Consider the following 19,144-nt stretch of genomic DNA (forward strand, 5'->3'; position numbering starts at 1 on the left):
TTGCTTGGTTAGTGATATCTTTAGACAAGACTATATAACCAACCTTCTGATATTTCTGCCACCATCTCTGAGCTTGCTTTAACCGGCATGCGGGGGGTTTATTTGAGACAAACATGTGAAGTTTGTTAAGTGAATTAAGCTGCACTCCTGATACGCTCGAAGGAAGGACCCATTCTGGCAGGATCTGAACTTTTGCCACCCGAATTCTAGGAACAAATTAATTGAACATTTGTTAACACACAATAAACTGCCTCTGTTGTGATGATATTCTATATATTGCAGAATGGGCAGGGGAGGGAAATGAAAGAGGAAGAATTCCAGGATTTTATATTTGTGACCACTCATTCAGGCAGGATTAAGAAAGAAACAAGTGAAGGGAATAAAAGTGGTATCATTAATGCTGGAAGAGTTGGGGACTGTTTCAGAACCTGGGAGCAAAACTTTAATCTCCACAAAAATATAAATTTGCAGGAAAATAAAATGAGGCAGCTCTAAGTTAAACACCAATAGCATCTTACATACCTGAAATAGGTAAAGCAGCAACATTACCAGCATTAGGCAATTTGCACTGTGTACTAGAGCTCTTGAGATCAACCTGGATATATTGGCACTCCGAATGTCACCCTTTAGAAAAGCAGCTAAAGGACTATCAAAGCATTAAGAGCCTACTGCATATTAACCTTAAGCCTGCTGACATTTGGAAATGGGGAAATTGTCAATGACTTGTGGGAGAATAAAATGAGAAGAATTAAAGACTTGAGTTAAAAATAGTTGAAGCTATTGCACCATATATAAAAATATTGGTATTAAGACAATTCAACACACTTGTGAAACCAACATTGAGAAAAATATGCACCAAAACAACTTGTAAGTGAGCCTGTAGAGAGGGAATAAAGTTGAGGGGGGGGGGGGGGGGAAGCACCAATTCAAAATGCCCACTACTATAAAATAAAGACAAGCAATACTTCTTGGTTGGTTGTACTTCACATGTAAGAGTAACTTCTGCTCTATTGCCCATAAATAGGAGAAAGGCTTTTGCTTGCAGACAGGCAAATCCTAACGATGAGCACCTTTCACTGAAGACTGAGCAGGATATTGTTATACACCAATTACTGTGGGCAACAAAGCATTGTTTGTCTCTTCCTCCTTCTCCTTGCCACTTTCTCCCTCCCTTCCAAGAAAGGATGAACTAGTTAATAGGGTTTGGCTCCATAGGCATTGGCTGCACTCTGGTAATTCATTCAAATGGTCAATGTTCATATATGAACCAGTTGGTGAGTCAATAGGTCAATTCTCTGTGAGCATCACAATTAAGACCAATCCTGTCCGCTCCCAAGATGCAGACATGCACACTTCTAGCAGTGCCTGCCGTGTCAGTGATCAGCAGTGGGAACCATGGCCAATTTCCTCTCTTAACCGAGGGTTGTTGATAACAATGCCAATGCTCCTACCTCCACCCCATTTGCGATCAGCTAAACTAGCATATCAAGCCTGGACGATTACTGCCTGAATCAGGTGCGTCATCAGGGCAGCTCTTAAGCTATTATTTTAACCGAAGGTATATATTTACAGTAAATTTTTGTATGTGGTTTTAGAACAGAACTAACATGATCAATACAGAAAATTTAATACCACCAATGCTTGTTCTTAGCACCCAAAGTATTGTTCAAATTCTAATCATACCACTTTTAAACAAACGTTACGTCGGGGACAAAGATCAAAAGAATGGCAAGGCAGCCTGAAAATTACTATCTTACCCATCAGTTTGAGTTCTTGTTTCAAGAACTTTAAACCTCTGACGTCCAACAGCTTTCACTTTCACTGTCTCAATACCATATTCTTGTTCCTCCCTATATTCATTAATCTCTGCTGTTGTTCCAAACTCTGGAGCTCTGTCAGAAGGATCACTAGGAAAGAAAAAGTGGACACTAAGACAGTAGAATGGATGCCTATTTTCCATTCAGCAAAAAATTCCATTTAGCCTTAGGATGGGCATGAAGATAAATGTATCAATTGCTCAGAATCTCAATGCTCGCAATATTACTAAACCATTCTGATTCAAGAAGTTTGCATATAATGCATTTCAATGGAACATCTGTTGTTCAACTATATTCATTGGAAGTAATGCAGCCGAAACTAGTTGCCACAGTAGCCTTCCACCTTTGGAATCTGGGTTCAAAGCCTACCCAAACTGATGGAATGCAAGTCTCCTCTGGCTAGAAGGGTCCGAGGTGAAATGAGCTGACAATGGGTGCCTGAAATAGAAAGGTTCAATTCCCCAGCACTAATATCCTTTATCTAGTTGAGTGGGAAAACAAATTATGAAAAATAGAAGAAAAGTAATGGATCAATTGTTGAAGTATATCCATAGATATCTTAGTGGATAAAGAACCTATACATTTGTGTCACATCTATTTATAACATCCATTCACCAGCCTTAAAGAATCACTCCTGATGCTAACAGTATGGCAGGAAAGACATCACTATTATGTGCAAAACTACAAAATGTTTTTTTTTTAAATTTGTTTACGGGATGTGGGCATCACTGGCAAGGCCAGCATTTATTGCCCATCCGTAATTGCCCTCGAGAAGGTGGTGGTGATTCACCTTCTTGAACCACTACAGTCCATGTGGTGAAGGTTCTTCTGCAGTGCTGTTAGGTGGGGAGGTCCAGGATTTTAACCCAGCGACGATGAAGGAACGGCGATATATTTCCAAGTCGGGATGGTGTGTGACTTGGAGGGGAACGTGCAGGTGGTGTTGTTCCCATGTGCCTGCTGCCCATGTCCTTCTAGGTGGCAGAGGTCGAGGGTTTGGGAGGTGTTGTCGAGGAAGCCTTGGCGAGTTGCTGCAGTGCATCCTGTAGATGGTACACACTGGTGCACCGGTGAAGGGAGTGAATGTTTTAGGTGGTGGATGGGATGCCAATCAAGCAGGCTGCTTTGTCCTGGATGGTGTCGAGCTTCTTGAGTGTTGTTGGAGCTGCACTCATCCATGCAAGTGGAGAGTATTCCATCACACTCCTGACTTGTGCCTTGTAGATGGTGGAAAGGCTTTGGGGAGTCAGGAGGTGAGTCATTCGCCGCAGAATACCCAGCCTCTGACCTGCTCTTGTAGCCACAGTATTTATGTGGCTGGTCCAGTTAAGTTTCTGGTGACCCCCAGGATGTTAATGGTGGGGGATTCGGCGATGGTAATACCGTTGAATGTCAAGGGGAGGTGGTTATCCTCTCTCTTGTTGGAAATGGTCATTGCCTGGTACGAATGTTACTTGCCACTTATCAGCTCAAGCCTGGATGTTGTTCAAGTCTTACTGCACGCGGGCACGGACTGCTTCATTATCTGAGGGGTTGCGAATAGAACTGAACACTCTGCAATCATCAGCAAACATCCCCATTTCTGACCTTATGATGGAGGGAAGGTCATTGATGAAGCAGTTGAAGATGGTTGGGCCTAGGACACTGCCCTGAGGAACTCCTGCAGCAATGTCCTGGGGCTGAGATGATTGGCCTCCAACAACCACTACCATCTTCATGCCCTGCGAATACACAGGATCTGCTCAGACGAGGAGGAACGCGATGGACACATACAGACGCTGAAAGACGCCCTAGTAAGAATGGGATATGATGCTCGACTCATCGATCGACAGTTCCGACGGGCCACAGCTAAAAATCGCGTAGACCTCCTCAGAAGACTAACACGGGACGCAACCAACAGAGTACCCTTCGTCGTCCAGTACTTCCCCGGAGCGGAGAAACTACGCCATGTTCTCCGCAGCCTTCAACAGGTCATCAATGATGACGAACACCTCGCTATGGCCATCCCCACACCTCCACTACTCGCCTTTAAACAGCCACCCAACCTCAAACAAACCATTGTTCGCAGCAAATTACCCAGCCTTCAGGAGAACAGCGTCCACGACACCACGCAACCCTGCCACGGTAACCTCTGCAAGACATGCCAGATCATCGACACAGATACCACCATCACACGAGAGGACACCACCCACCAGGTGCACGGTTCATACTCCTGTGACTCGGCCAACGTTGTCTACCTCATACGTTGCAGGAAAGGATGCCCCAGAGCATGGTACATTGGCGAGACCATGCAGACGCTGCGACAACGGATGAACGGACACCGCGCAACAATCGCCAGACAGGAGGGTTCTCTCCCCGTCGGGGAACACTTCAGCAGTCATGGACATTCAGCCACCGACCTTCGGGTAAGCATACTCCAAGGCGGCCTTCGAGACACACGACAACGCAAAATCGTCGAGCAGAAATTGATAGCCAAGTTCCGCACCCATGAGGACAGCCTCAACCGGGATCTTGGGTTCATGTCACACTACACGTAACCCCACCAGCGAACAAATGTTATCTGTTTTTAATATAACGGGTCATTGACTGTCTTCCTTATCTCTCTCTCTTTTTTTGGGGGGGGTTTTATATTCGGTGGCCTTTTCAGGTGACACCTTTCTGTCTGCTCACTGTGATTGCCTTGGCAACGGACAGTAATCACCAGGCATTGTTCTGTAAAATGCGAAGGATTTGAAAATGTCATTTCCACACCACCTGAGGAAGGGGGAAGCCCCCGAAAGCTTGTGGGATTAAAAATAAAATTGTTGGACTATAACTTGGTGTTGTAAAATTGTTTACAATTGTCAACCCCAGTCCATCACCGGCATCTCCACATCATCTTCATTTGTGCCAACTATGACTCCAGCCACAGGAGCGTTTTCCCCGTTAATGCTGGTGGAAGTTTCACATAATAGCGAGCTACCTCCATCTTAATATATCCAGGCAAAGTTCATGCTGCACATGGATACTTAGGCAGAACTCACAAATAAAAGATATTAATAATTTACATCGTACAGCAGGAAATGAGAAATATGTTCTTAATTCCACATTTTCACCACTACTTTTTGGAAAAAATGTGCACTAATTCAAAACTTGTAGCCTAAATGCAACCTAGCACTTGGGTTCACAGCTGCCAGTCTCGCACTGGGAAAAGCTGAAAGCAGGACACTGGTTTTTGGTATAAGTCAATTCTGTTCTAATTACATGGGATTCTGGAACTTTTACCTGTGTGTTGGGGGATCACATTCCACAATTTCATTTGTTTTTCTATAACAAGTGGCCTTCCTTATAATGTACAAAGGGACTGCTATTCCCCATGATCAGAGTTATTGGTTTCATGCTTGACCTAGTTGGTCACACTCACCTGTGATGCAATAGGTGCTAAATTCAAGCCGTATTCCAGTATTTGGGCACATTAATTAGGCTGACCCTCCAACGCAGTACTGAAGCAGTTCTGCTGTTATTCTTCAGATTATGACATTAAACCTAAGCCCCAGCTGCTTGTTCTTGTGGTTACAAGATCCCATAGCACTATTTGAAGAGGAGAAAAGGAATTCTCCCAGTATCTTAACCGATGTTCCTCTTTCAATCAATACCACCAAACAAAAAATCTCACAGCTCACTTGATTGTTCATATCGTTGCTGTTTTAGAATCTTGCTGTGTGCAAAAGAGGGTTGCTGTGCTTGCCTACGCAACAGTCATTGCATTGCAAAGTAATTTGATGTACGGAAAGCACTTTGGAACATTTCTGATTGATAAAGTGCTATGCAAATGCAAGTCTTTCTAGTACCATTCATAACTACAATTTCTCAAATGACATTTGTGCCAGTTTTATACATTTCTGCATAAAGATCTTAGAGATGAAAAACTAGCCAGCTATTAAAGCTTACTGAATGTGGAAAAGGAAATTATCCTGTGGTAAGGGGCTGAGCATATGCAACTTCAAAAGTAGATTATGCCTTGCACAAACACAGTGGTTTAGTTCGCAAACAATGTATTAAGCACAGTTGCCAAAATAATTCTGCTCATCAATAATATAAATATTTTCAATGTTTTTGAAGAACTATCATATAGCCTGCTTGCATAGTAGTAATTTTGTGAAAGGATTTTAGGTGTCAGTGTGCCGTGATGGTTTATCACTTTTCATTTCATCGGCTTTTCTCCCCCCCCACCCCCCCAAGTAAAGCATCTATTCTGTAATTTATGGAGCCCCTTTAAACAATTAAGAGGTGATCAGCTATTAAAGCTTAATGAATGTGGAAGAAATTAACCTGTAGGCAAGGACACCAAATGTCCTGTCTTTTTGAATCAGGTTTCGCATCATGGATACTTCCTGAGGACGAAAGAGCTGCAGTGGTAAGGTCTGCCCAGGAATAAGAATAACAGCAATATGAGGAAGTACTGGGATGGTTGGACAACTATCTTCATCATGCACGGTCCGGCCGTGAAACTCCTCCATGTCAGCACCCAAGTACTAAGGAACAAAAAAATAGAATAGCTGATTATATATTTAATATAAATTTATATTTCTAAAACCGATATATATTTACAATGTACATCACAAAATTGAAAGGTAAGGTCACATCTATTCATGAACATGTTGACAAATGTTTTTGCTTTATGAAGAAATTGAAGATTTTTTTTGCAGTTTGCAGATAAAAATATGCTGCTCATCATTTTTTGTTTGTTGCGTTTACTGTTAATGCTTGGGCAAAATCCACAGAAGGCAATATTTTTTTATATACGCAACTTTGTAAACACTGGTTGGTTAAAGGCAAGAAGCCTCGTTCAGCGTTCCCCTGCCTAGCTCAAGGTTGTGGAAGCATAATGTAGTACCTCTACCACCATCTGAGCTGAGATCACAAATTACGCACAGATTGGGGGTCGAATCTGAGGCCTATCTGGTCCGTATGTTTCAGTTCTACACTAATGTGCCTTTACCAACTGAGTCACTAGAGTCAATCTATGCTTCACTTAATAGCATGAATCAAAATAATTTTTTCTGTCAACCTGCACAAAGATGCTTAAAAATCTTCAACTGTACAACATCCTTCCGTTTTCTATGATTTTAAGTTCCATGTATTTACAACTTTATAAACTCCTCAGGTTTACATTTCCAATACTATCTTGTTTCCATTGCAAAGAGATTGTTAGAATGCATGGCAAGGGATAGATTATATAAATCCAGACAGATCATTTAAAAACTGTACTTGGCTCTGGTGAGACCACACCTGCAGCATTGCATGCAGTTCTGGTCTCCATGTTTCAAAAAGATATTCAATTATTGGAGGGGGTACACAGACGGGCTACACGGTTGATCTCAGAATTAAGGAATGACATGAGGAAAGATAGACTATCCTGGGTCTTTTCTCTCCTGAAAAGAGAAGACAGAGTGGATACGATAGTGTTTAAAATTCTGAAAGGGTTGGACAAATTGCGTTCAAGTAAGCTTTTTTTGCTGTGTACATAATTTAAGCACAGGGGTCATGTTTACAAATTAAAGGTAACAAAAGAAAATAGGAAATGTAAGGAGACCTTTTTTTATTGAAATGATAAATATGTGGAACAAATTACTGGCACGAGTGGTAGAATGACAGGTTCTTGTCAACAAATGGGTTATTAGAAATGCACCATGGGTATACTTTGGATAGGTGGGCAAAATGGACCAAATGTCTTCTCCTGCCTGAAACTGTTTTTTTTTTATTCGTTCACGGGATGTGGGCGTTGCTGGCAAGGCCGGCATTTATTGCCCATCCCTAATTGCCCTCGAGAAGGTGGTGGTGAGCCGCCTTCTTGAACCGCTGCAGTCCGTGTGGTGACGGTTCTCCCACAGTGCTGTTAGGAAGGGAGTTCCAGGATTTTGACCCAGCGACAATGAAGGAACGGCGATATATTTCCAAATCGGGATGGTGTGTGACTTGGAGGGGAACGTGCAGGTGGTGTTGTTCCCATGCGCCTGCTGCTCTTGTCCTTCTAGGTGGTAGAGGTCGCGTTACTATCTGTAATCAAAATTCCAGTGATGTGAAATTTCAATTCACTATCCATATTTTCTGAATGTTAAAAGATTTCAATAACATTGCGAAGTAGGAAACGAGGAGTTGCTAGTGGATAGCCAGGTGGTGAAGGATAGAATGCTTGAGCCTGGTCTTCAGTTGCTTCCAAGCCTTTATTCACAGTGCTCCACATTACACACACCACACCCTGGATCAGCTCTTATAAATGGATACAAGAGTGTTCCCAATTTATATGCACCACCTGAATACAATTAACACTAATTGATATAAATCATATACAATTAACACCACTTTTCATATCAGTTCACAAAATATGATTTTTACAATAGGAAATAACTTACTACTAGGAAGTTCTGTGAGAAACCACTGGGCATCAAAATATGACATGGTTCTTGGGGATTCTGAATCACTATTCATTATCAGAGAGAAAGTTACCAATAAGAACAAAGCTCTACAAATCTCTCCACCCACTTGAAGTCAACTTTGCTTTGCCAATAGCAACTGTGGAACTTGAACAGGTGACATCCTAACAGCTTACCTATTGTTTCATAAATAAAATGCTATCGCATGACGCTTGCATTAGACAACAGCAGATGATGCAATCAGGCAGTCCTAATGTAGAAACATTTTTAGAGCAAATTAAGAGTTGGTGTTTCCAAATGATTGCAATTGACTGTTAGTACGCTTGCAGACAATGTTTTTCATTCTCAATGCAATTTACTTCCTACTTCTTTATCCAATTTGTCGCAAATCATGTGGAGAAGTGGAAATAAAAATTGTATGTCAACTGAAATTACATCACAAAGAAATGTATCAACCAATTTCAGCTTTTTTTTTTGAGCTACAGGACGTGATTGAATTTTTTTCCCCCCCATTTGAAAACTGACAAGGTCGGTAATTAGGTCACTGCCGGCAGTGAATTATGACAAACATCTCAAGTCATGAAGCCAGTAACAACCTATTCATAGTAGTTTGGGTCATGCTGAGGATATCATTAAGGCGTTATATAAATGCAAGTTCTTTCTTTACCTACTCTACTCAGTCATGCAAAGGATTTACATTGAAAGTCAATGACTAAACTGATATTTTTCAGATCATCTGGTTGACCCAACTCACAACCCACTCCCTACTCAAGTTTTCAATGTAGGTTGTATGTTTGAAAGCAGGAGTTTATTTGTTCTGTTGGTAGAGTTTGTTTTTAGAAACAAATCCTGTCACTATTCTATAGTCTTAATAGTTTGCATTTTTGTACATACAGAGTGTGTGGTTGGTAGACTAGGATCAAAATTGATGGTCCTAGGTTTTTCAGCCTCTTCACTGTCATGGTCTTCCACCTCCATCTCAGCAAACTCATCTTCATCACCTAATAATGGAAAGATTTTTTTTGAAAAAAATCTAATAATGTAGAAAAGTCACAACATAACTTTTAAAAAGTTAGTGTATTATGATGGCTTTCAGTGTCGTCAAATTGACTAACTCTGGCCCATTTTCCTACACACCAGTTTCTATTACAGATAAAATGAAATCCTTTTATAGACATTAAGTCTCAGCAATGAAAAACAGAAAGTAACTTCATAACTAACCACAAATAGTGCAGGAATGGTTATACCAGTGATCACAGGAACAGAATAAAATTCTGGTGGCAGTGCAAGCAGATTTAATAAAAATTTTATTCAAACACCAGTCCTCTTAAAAAGGGAGAGAAAAAAAATTCCATATAGTTTCAGTTTCCATTACCCTAGATATATTAACAAACATCAGAATCAATCTGGGACATTTTAGTCATGCACCAGCTGGTTTATTATACACTGGTGGTATATTCAGTACTGTTAATGGTATATCCCAAGTTTTCACACATTACTTAAAAAAATTTGTTCATGGGATGTGGGTGACACTGGCAAGTGCAGTATTTATTGCTGATCCCTAATTGCCCTGAGGATATTAAAGAGTCAACCATATAATGGAGGACTGGCCAGGTAGGGGTGGCAGGTTCTTCTCCTTGAAGGAGTTTAATGAACCAGTCAGAATTTTACAACAATCTGACATGATCAGTGTGGTATTCATCCATTTCACAACTCACCATGGTGGTATTTGAATGCAATCTCTAGGTTGCTAGTCCAGTACTATAACCATCAGGCTACTCTACTCCATAAATCTCTCATCTCATTGCTCAGTTCAGCTTTCTAACAACTAGGCAGCCATTTGGCAAGTCACCCTTGTGCATCTCCGAATGGAGAGTTACAGAGCAGCTGTAGAAGACTTACTTTCTTTGTAGTAAGTAGTCCACAGTGAGCTGCAGAAATGTGAAAATATAAACAAGCCAATCCTGAAGGTAAGAAATGTGGAAAAGACGAAGAAATGGAAATTTTCAGTGAAGAATTACAGGTTATAAGGGTAAGTATTGATAGAGATGAACAAACACTATGGGACACAATGGTACTGGTATGATTCAATGGGAATATCAACCATAGCAAGCAGTGAATCAGTGTTTGAATAATTTAAAGATATAAGATAAATATTCTGGGCTTCACTCCATCAACCTTTTCTATAAACTTCAGGAAGGAATTTTACACAGCTCTCCAAGAGTGTACATTGGATGGAGTCTATAATGAAGCAATTCACACATGGCTTGTAAAAATAATGCCAATTTCAAGCTGAATGGCCTGTTCTCATTCCAGATTTCCTCACTGAAATTGAAAAGCACTTTTTATAGTTACCCTCCTAGTTGCTATGACAGGTGAACCTTTTTTCCTGTTATTTTTTTCCAGTTACTCTGCTGCAGTAATATAAATGAAAATGTAGGATGTGGGGAAGTTAGCCATGAATTGACTTTGGAATATCTTATATGAAGATTGCAGTAATCATAAAACTTCTACTTAAATTAAAAGCATTTCACTAATCCAAATGTATTCACACCGATTCAGTTTTGAACTCAAATTTGCATTAAAATATACAAAATACATATTACGTTGCATTTCACTGCAATTGTCTTTTATTGATGATCAGCACACAAACAATGCTTGCATGGTTTCTGAGGATGCCTCACTGTTTCTTGGTGGAATTCAAGACAGGAAAACAATTAAAACAAATGTCATATAGTGCTTTAATCTGCTTGAATTCTCATTAGCAGAAACACTGTTAGATTCATTGTAATCACAAACATTAATTGAACAACACTATAGTGTCAGCTGGGCTCAGTTGGTTGCAGTCATGCTGTAAGTCAGAAGGTTGTGGGTTCAAGCCCCACTCTCGAACTTGAGTACATAACCTCGGCTGATACCTCAATGCAGAAATCAAATTGCACTGCACTGTCCTGTCATAAGTGCTACCTTTTGAAAGGGACATTAAACCAAGATCCCTTCTAGCTGTTTAGATGGATGTAAAAGATTGTGGCACAATTTGAGGAGGGAGCTCTCCTGACCAACATTCATCCCCCAACTAACATCACAACATATTAACTGGCCATTTATCTAATTTATTTAACCTTGCTGCATGCAAATTGGCTGCTGTGTTTGCCTACATAAGAACATATGAAACAGGAGCAGGAGTCGGCCATATCGCCCCTCGAGCCTGCTCCGCCATTCAAGGGCATAGCTGATCTACCTCAACTCCACATTCCCGCCCTATCCCCACATCCCTTGATTCCCCTAGAGTCCAAACATCCATCGATCTCAGTCTTGAATATGCTCAATGACTGAGCATCCTCAGTCCTCTGGGGTAGAGAATGCCAAAGATTCACAAGCCTCTGAGTGAGGAAATTTCTCATCTTGGTCTTAAAATGGTCGATCCCTTATCTTGAGACTGTGACCTCTAGCTCTCGACTATCCAGCTCGGGGAAACAGCCTCAGCATCTACCTGATCAAGCCCTCCAAGAATTTTATACATTTCAATGAGATCACCTCACATTCTTCTGAACTCCAGATGCTCAATCTCTCCTCATAGGACAACCTTCTTATCCCAGGAACCTTCGCTGCACTGCCTCTAAGTTGAGTATATCTTTCCTTAGGTAAGGAGACCAAAACTGTACACAGTACTCCAGGTGTGGTCTCACCAGAGCCCTATATAATTGCAGCAAGATCTCCTTACTCTTATACTCCAACCCCCTTGCAATCAAGGCTAACATACCATTTGCCTTCCTAATTGCTTGCTGTGCCTGCATATTAACACTCTGCTTCATGTGCAAGGGCTCCCAAATCCCTCTGGCTACCAACATTTCTTAGTCTCTCACCATTTAAAAAATATTCCGCTTTTCTATTCTTCCTTCCAAAATGGATAATTTTACATTTCCCCACATTATACGCCATCTGCCACCTTCTTGCCCACTCATTTAACCTGTCTATATCCCTTTGCAGTTTCTTTGCGTCCTCTTCACAGCTTACTTTTCCACCTAGCTTTGAATCATCAGCAAACTTGGATACATTACACTCAGTCCCCTTATTGAAGTCATTGATATACACTGTAAATAGCTGAGGCCCAAGCACTGATCCTTGTGGCACCCACTAGTTACAACCTGCCAATCTGAAAATGACCCATTGATCCCTACTCGCTGTTTTCTGTCCGTCAACCAAACCTCAATCCATGCTAATATATTACCCCCAATCCGATGAGCCCTAATCTTGTGTAACTACCTCTTGGGTGGCACCTTATTGAATGCCTTTTGAAAATCCAAATATACTACATCCACTGTACCCTCTTATCTACTCTGCTAGTTACACCCTCAAAAAACTAATAGGATGTCAAACACTATTTCCCTTTCATGAAACCATGTTGACTCTACATAACAGTGACTATGTTTCAAAAGCAATTCATTGGCGGTGAAGGGCTTTGGGGTGTCTTTAGGATATGAAAGGTGTTAACGGAATGAAAGTTCTTTCTTTAGATGATAAGTTGTATCATGTAGTGCACACAAATACCCTCCAATATGTAAACCTCCCAGGAGAAGATGGACCAGGATAACAAGGGAACTAGGGCAGCAGCAGCAGTGCTCTACCCATAGACGGGCAAGGGCAAGACCCCGACCCCAACCAACAGCAGCAATAGGAGGCAGGATCACCTTGTCCCCTGACCCAACTGAATCGAAGGAACAAACAAATTGCTTAAACTCAAGCAAGCACAAATGCAAACCAAGAAATATTAATCTATATGTTCTGCTCGCAAGCACCATGTAATCAAAATGTGCAAAGACTTCATAAAATAATGTATATATAAACTCTTGAAATACAATAGAGATAAATCTGCACAGTAGAAACATTTCATATTCACTGTTGAAAATAAATCCAATTAGTAATTTTAGTTGGAAGAATAACTTGCCCGAGCTGTTTGATGCTACTGCACCCAATTGTTCATCGATTAGTCCACTCATTCACCACATTTTCCAACTCTATATATACACACGCATTAAAAAAAGCCTCAATTTAGGGTCAACTGACAGCATCACAAGAATTTAGCAATCTGATGCACTGTAATGGACTACCTCAATGCAGATAGCAATTAGACAGAATTTCTGAAAAACTGAATAAAATTTATATCTGAATGAAAATTTCAAAAAGATCTAAAATCTCAAGGAATAATGTATTATATTCACAGATGAAGACAATACTGAGATTTCACAAGAATTCCCAAAGCAGTTATCGCTTAGATTCGCAGTTGCCAGCAGTCCTTTGGTGCCTCACATAAATGGCTATCCTTCCTGTTCGAGTCCAGAATTCAAAACCATTCTGGCCTTAACTGACATTCACACACATGCACTTTCCAGGAGTTGTCACTGGGTAGTGTGGAAACTCTGATTCATTTTCCCTTTTCTTGCCTGGAACAGCAAAGAATTGCAGTGCCCCCACCTCCTTAAAAGATCAGCTAATTTAGCATAAATGTATCTAAAATACCCACAAATTGTTCAAGTCCCTGTTTCACTTAAAACCTCGTCATTTTTGAAGAAAATATATCCACATAAGACCAAGGTGAAGAAAACAGACATTTTACAAAAAAGCTTACAAAGTGTGTAAGGAGAACTCTCCCCCAGCAACACTGACCCCACCATCATGATTAACTCACCACTTCAGCACACTATTTGCTGTTCAGCTGTGTGTTTTACATACTATAATATAGCTTATTTATAACTTTTAAAATACTTGTTTAAAATGGCACACTGACTTCACCTAGTGGCTACTGTGGATATAGCAGTTTCTTGCAGAACATCATCAGTGATATTTGAATTGGTACATCCTTACTATACTTCACATACATGGTAAATATTTGTCAGCTGAGAGGTCACCACTGCATCCTAATCTTCTACTCAAAATAATTTCAGCCAACACATCAATTTTAAGTAATGGGAACAAAGCTGCTGTAATGGTATACAGTATAGGAAACATCTAAAAGAACAGCTAATCCTTATTAGACCAAGCTGCAACATTACACTCCATAAACTGTTCCTCCTCACCAACCTCTAGCCCTGCTCCTTTTCACACTGCTTACTAACTCTTGTCCTATCTTAATGATAAATACCTTCCCTCATCACTGTTTCTGAGCTACCTGACTAGACCATGCTACCCATATGTAAAATAGAACACAGATCAGGAAAAGTATCATACTGGGGCTACATCTATGCAGACACAGGGTGTTGCAGGGGAGTGAAGAAAAGTTTAGGCAGTGTACCTTCATTTTAAATGGACAAATCTCAGCTCACAAATTAGTCTGTTTTTGCTAGAAAAGTAATTTGGGGAAAAACTAGTATTGTGGGACTATCGTTCAAACTATCAATCCATTGCATGGAAGCAGCAAAAAAACAGAAAAAAGGGTACTGGTTTGCATTAATGTGGGAACAGAATAAAATTACTATGTGAAGCATGAGGAGTACTGTGTGCAGCACAAGAAGAATATGTGGCTCTTGACAGGATGAAGCATTGAGCAGGCAACCAGGATAGGATGACCAGGTCTCAAGCATCTAATCATCAAAAAGTTACAGGAAATAGGCTCATGAAGGACAGACTTCAAGATGACTTACAGAAATGTACAAAAATTATGAAAGGGACTGATAAAGTTGATCCAAATAAGTAGTTCATAGACATATGGGTTCAAAAATAAAGGTACACAATTAAAAATAAAGGAACAAAAATCGAGGAATTCACTTAATGTGATTCTAGAGAAAGTGGTGTGGAGATCAAAAACTGGGCAGATTTCTTGGAATAATTGTTTCCCAAGATAGATTACCATTTTTCTTTGTACACCTTCCAAAAGTTAACTTACTCTACAGCCAGAAATTTCACATTGCTTCTTACACACTGGTTGGAAAAACAGTTGAATGATATTGTAGAGATTTAAAATTCATCTCCCACCTAGTGTAAAAACAGCCCATCTAGGTGTCCCTGCCAATATGACAAGGCTGTGTGTTCGCAGCCTGCAGCAAGACTTTATTTCACGAGAAGCTCACAGCGCCAAAATCTGCATATTATTTTAAACAATCCAAGTCTACCTAAATGCATTATCATTGTGCATCTTTTGTTTAACTTTTTATTACAAACATATAAAAACCAAAACAAAAACTAAAACTAAGACATGCTTAACTAAATACAAGCCAATGATAAAATATCAGTGATTAAAACCTGTCCCAAATTAGGTAAATGTCAAACTCCCTATTTACCCTCATCTTTCCCAAAAGCTGACTCTCCACCCTCTACCACTTTTGCTAAAGGTTGGGTAAGTGTTTACACTTCAAGGAAAAATTAAAATAATGAGACATGTTATCTCAATCTACACAACAAAAGTTTTAATCAGACCAGACTTCTTTGAGCATTTATCTAATATCTGGTCACAAATGTTTTTAAGCAATGATAATTTGTTTGAGCAAAAATTTGAAGTTAACCTGAAACCCAAAACTGGTCAAGAACAGCTCTGGAAAATTACACACATAGTTCATGATACAAAATGTCAAATCTTCAGATTTATGAAACAAAGAGCTGTCAGTAACTGTATAAGAGGGGAGGAGAGGTAAATCAGGACTGGGAAAAACAAGGAGAGGGGAAATGAGAGAGCAGTTGAGCAAATGAGAAGGAAATGGAGAAAATAAAATCCAAAATTTCAAGTAATTAGGTAGAAACAAGCATGGCAAAAGTCAGATTGATTTGCTGCATAGCATAGTTATAATTGCAGCAACACTATCAGTAAGCATACTATTACAGAGTATTTAAAATGTGTAATACTTTATCAGTGGACATTCTTTTCCTTGCTCTTCAGTTTTGAAAGAATCCAGCAGAGACACAACTATTGATAGGAACTCCTAGGAATGTGTGCACCAATATGGGGTTTAATTTAAAAGTGACTGTAAATGTTCTGCCCTCCTCTCCTGAAGTAAGAACATAAGAAATAGGAACAGGAGTAGGCCATAAGGCCTCTCGAGCCTGCTCCGTCATTCAATAAGATCTTGGCTGATCTTCAACCTCAACTCCACTTTCCCACCCGATCCCCATATCCTTTGATTCCCCTAGAGTCCAAAAATCTATCTAGCTCAGCCTTGAATATACTCAACGACTCAGCATCCACAACCCTCTGGGGTAGAGAATTCCAAAGATTCACAACCCTCAGTGAAGAAATTCCTCCTCATCTCAGTTTTAAATGGCTGACCCCCTATCCTGAGACTATGCCCCTTAGTTCTAGACTCTCCAGCAGTGAGAAACAACCTCTTAGCATCTACCCTGTCAAGCCCCCTCAGGATGTTGTGCTATGGTTTTACTGGTCACACTCTGGTAACTCATCCAAATGGCCATTCTTCACATGTGAGCAAAGACACCGTGCATCAGCTGGAGATCTGACAGGGGCATACATTACAACCAGCACCAATTTGTTCTTCAGCCGATACTTATATATGCAGAAATAATTAGATTTGGAAACTCGATTTTTTTTCTCCTCTTTAGCCAAAGGCAATCCAATCAATTCTGGCACTCCAACTTCCAATACATCAGTCTCTCTTCTGATAGAACTTGGTCATCAATGACCTTGACTCGCATGGAGCCGACCCCAGTTATCAATAGCCTGTAATCTGGGCACTATATTATTAGTAGAATTTAGAAATATTAGGCAAGTTATTCCCAAACCACAGTGAATGCTGAAAACAAAATTATTCATCATCACTAAATATTAAACTACTCAAAATCCCAAATCAACTATGAACATGAGTATTGAATTATTTCCACGGCTATTAAACACAAATAAACAGGAACCAGATATTGGCTCCGATTCTCATTCAGAACCACAGCATCAATGAAATGTATTTCAGACACCCTGATGACAGCCGGCGCTCGGTGAATCAGCAGCTACTGCAATCCTCTGGTGGTGCCCTGACAGCCGGGCCGGTGGCTCCCTTACAGTCGGGCCGTCTCCCTCCGCCCGCCCGCTTGCGGCGTTGCGAGCCCGCGGTCGCCGCTCACTGACGCACTTTCCCCATTCGGTTTGAGTCAGCGGGACGCCGGGCCACACGAGCATATGAGCGCGCCCCGCGCTGCGTTACTCTCCCCCCCCCCCCACCGGGCCCGGATCGCGGCGATTACCCGGCTCCAGCATCAGCCGGTTCTCCAGCTCCTCGCCGCCGCCTCCTTCCTCCTCCGCCATCTTTGTTGTTTATCTCAGTGCATTGTGGGGAATATACGCACTCGGTCTGGCGCGCGCATGCGCACAGGGGAGGGTGGCGAGACAATTGAGTGGCAACTTGGGTTCTCATTCTTTTGTGTATTTAGGGCCCCTTTTATAAGGAGGGGGGGGGGTGGAGTTAGGGTGTGTGTTATTTTTTAAAAAAATAAATAATAAACAAAGTCAAATAATGATTTTATTATATTGATAGAGGATGCACTCCAGGCCCTGCGGTCCGCACCAGTCGTGGAAAGCCTCAAGCGTACCGGCAGACAGCGCGTGCTCCCCCCTCCAGGGCCACTCGGGGCGCAGATTTTGCAACTACAACGTATGATTTGCTGCGGTCTTAATAGAGGCTGCATTATGTTAAGGAAGGAAATTGCATTTATCTGGGCATGATGGTGCTGCCTCCCCGGAACTGTCGGCTGCAACGGACACTCGTCACTGGCGTGAAGCAGATACGGCGCAGCTGCACCGTCATCCTCATAGAATCATACAGCACAGAAGGAGGCTATTCGGCCCATCGTGAATGTGCCGGCTATTTGAAAGATCCATCCAATTGGTCTGCTGTTCTTTCCTTAAAGCCCTGCAATATTTTTCCTTTTTAAGTATATATCAATAGAGTTATTATTGAATCTGCTTCCACCACCCGTTCAGGCTGTGCATTCCAGATCATAACAATTCGCTGCATAAAAACATTTGTCCTCATCTCCTCTCTGCTTCTTTTGCTAATTATCTTAAAGATAAAGCAAGCAGTGTCTTGACTTGGACTCAGTCGTTGTAAGTGTTTTTGTTACCGTATCAACACACACACAGGCCGTAGCTCTTCCCAGGAAGAAAATGTAAATCTGCATCCCAAACATAAACTGATCATTTTGCTTTTTTAAAAAAGCCGATATATCAATTAATATGGTAACACTTTAAATGAGTATCATTGGAAAATATATCCGTTGTATTCACATAAATGGGTTTGCTCCTGTCATTTTTTTCTATCGCATGATACATCAATAATGGAGTTGTTGACTAATTCTGGCAATCAATCTCTATCCATTAGTCCACAACAGACTGCAACATGAGGCGAGGAAACCCCCTGTGGTGGAAAGCTTTGGGAACCATAGGTCCAAAGCCACCCGTTTCCCCCCACCCCAAGCACGTGTTCTGCTTCTTGTCATCTCATCAACCAAATGATTTGCAAATTACAGCTCTCCCTCTCACTTCTAAGACCAGATTTGTAAACAGCTGTGCACAAGGAACATCTACTGTAATGGTGGCACATCTTAATGGACATAAGACAGATTTTAGGCAAGCAAAACATAGCTGTTCTGGGAACTTAGCCGTAACACAACTGTATTGTTCCTTAGATGTTAACTGTAAATATAAAAGTTGAATAATTTTTATATACTAAATAAAATGTTCATAACATATATACCTTTAAATATTAGGAATATACAGTTAACTATTGCTAATCAGTATCATTCATGGGACGTGGGCATCGCTGGCAAGGCCAGCATTTATTGCCCATCCCTAATTGCCCTTGAGAAGGTGGTGGTGAGCATCCTTCTTGAACCGCTGCAGTCCGTGTGGTGAAGGTTCTCCCACAGTGCTGTTAGGTCGGGAGTTCCAGGATTTTGACCCAGCAACGATGAATGAAC

At 41.0% G+C, this 19,144-nt stretch overlaps 1 protein-coding gene across 1 annotated transcript in view; it reads right to left on the reverse strand.

Annotated features, from left to right (window-relative positions):
* crbn (cereblon) overlaps positions 1-17,496 on the reverse strand; it is a 33,428-nt gene extending 15,932 nt beyond the window's left edge. The window contains exons 1-5 of the mRNA XM_067998923.1: positions 17,414-17,496; positions 9,128-9,234; positions 6,129-6,331; positions 1,758-1,907; positions 44-206 (exon numbers count right to left, since the gene is read on the reverse strand). Coding sequence (XP_067855024.1) covers positions 44-206; positions 1,758-1,907; positions 6,129-6,331; positions 9,128-9,234; positions 17,414-17,474 — 684 coding nt within the window. The 5' untranslated portion in view covers positions 17,475-17,496. The remainder of the gene's footprint in view (positions 1-43; positions 207-1,757; positions 1,908-6,128; positions 6,332-9,127; positions 9,235-17,413) is intronic.
* Positions 17,497-19,144: the final 1,648 nt, after the last annotated feature.

This window comes from Heptranchias perlo, chromosome 17 (genome assembly GCF_035084215.1).
Source record: "Heptranchias perlo isolate sHepPer1 chromosome 17, sHepPer1.hap1, whole genome shotgun sequence".
In the NCBI taxonomy this organism is placed as follows: Eukaryota; Metazoa; Chordata; class Chondrichthyes; order Hexanchiformes; family Hexanchidae; genus Heptranchias; species Heptranchias perlo.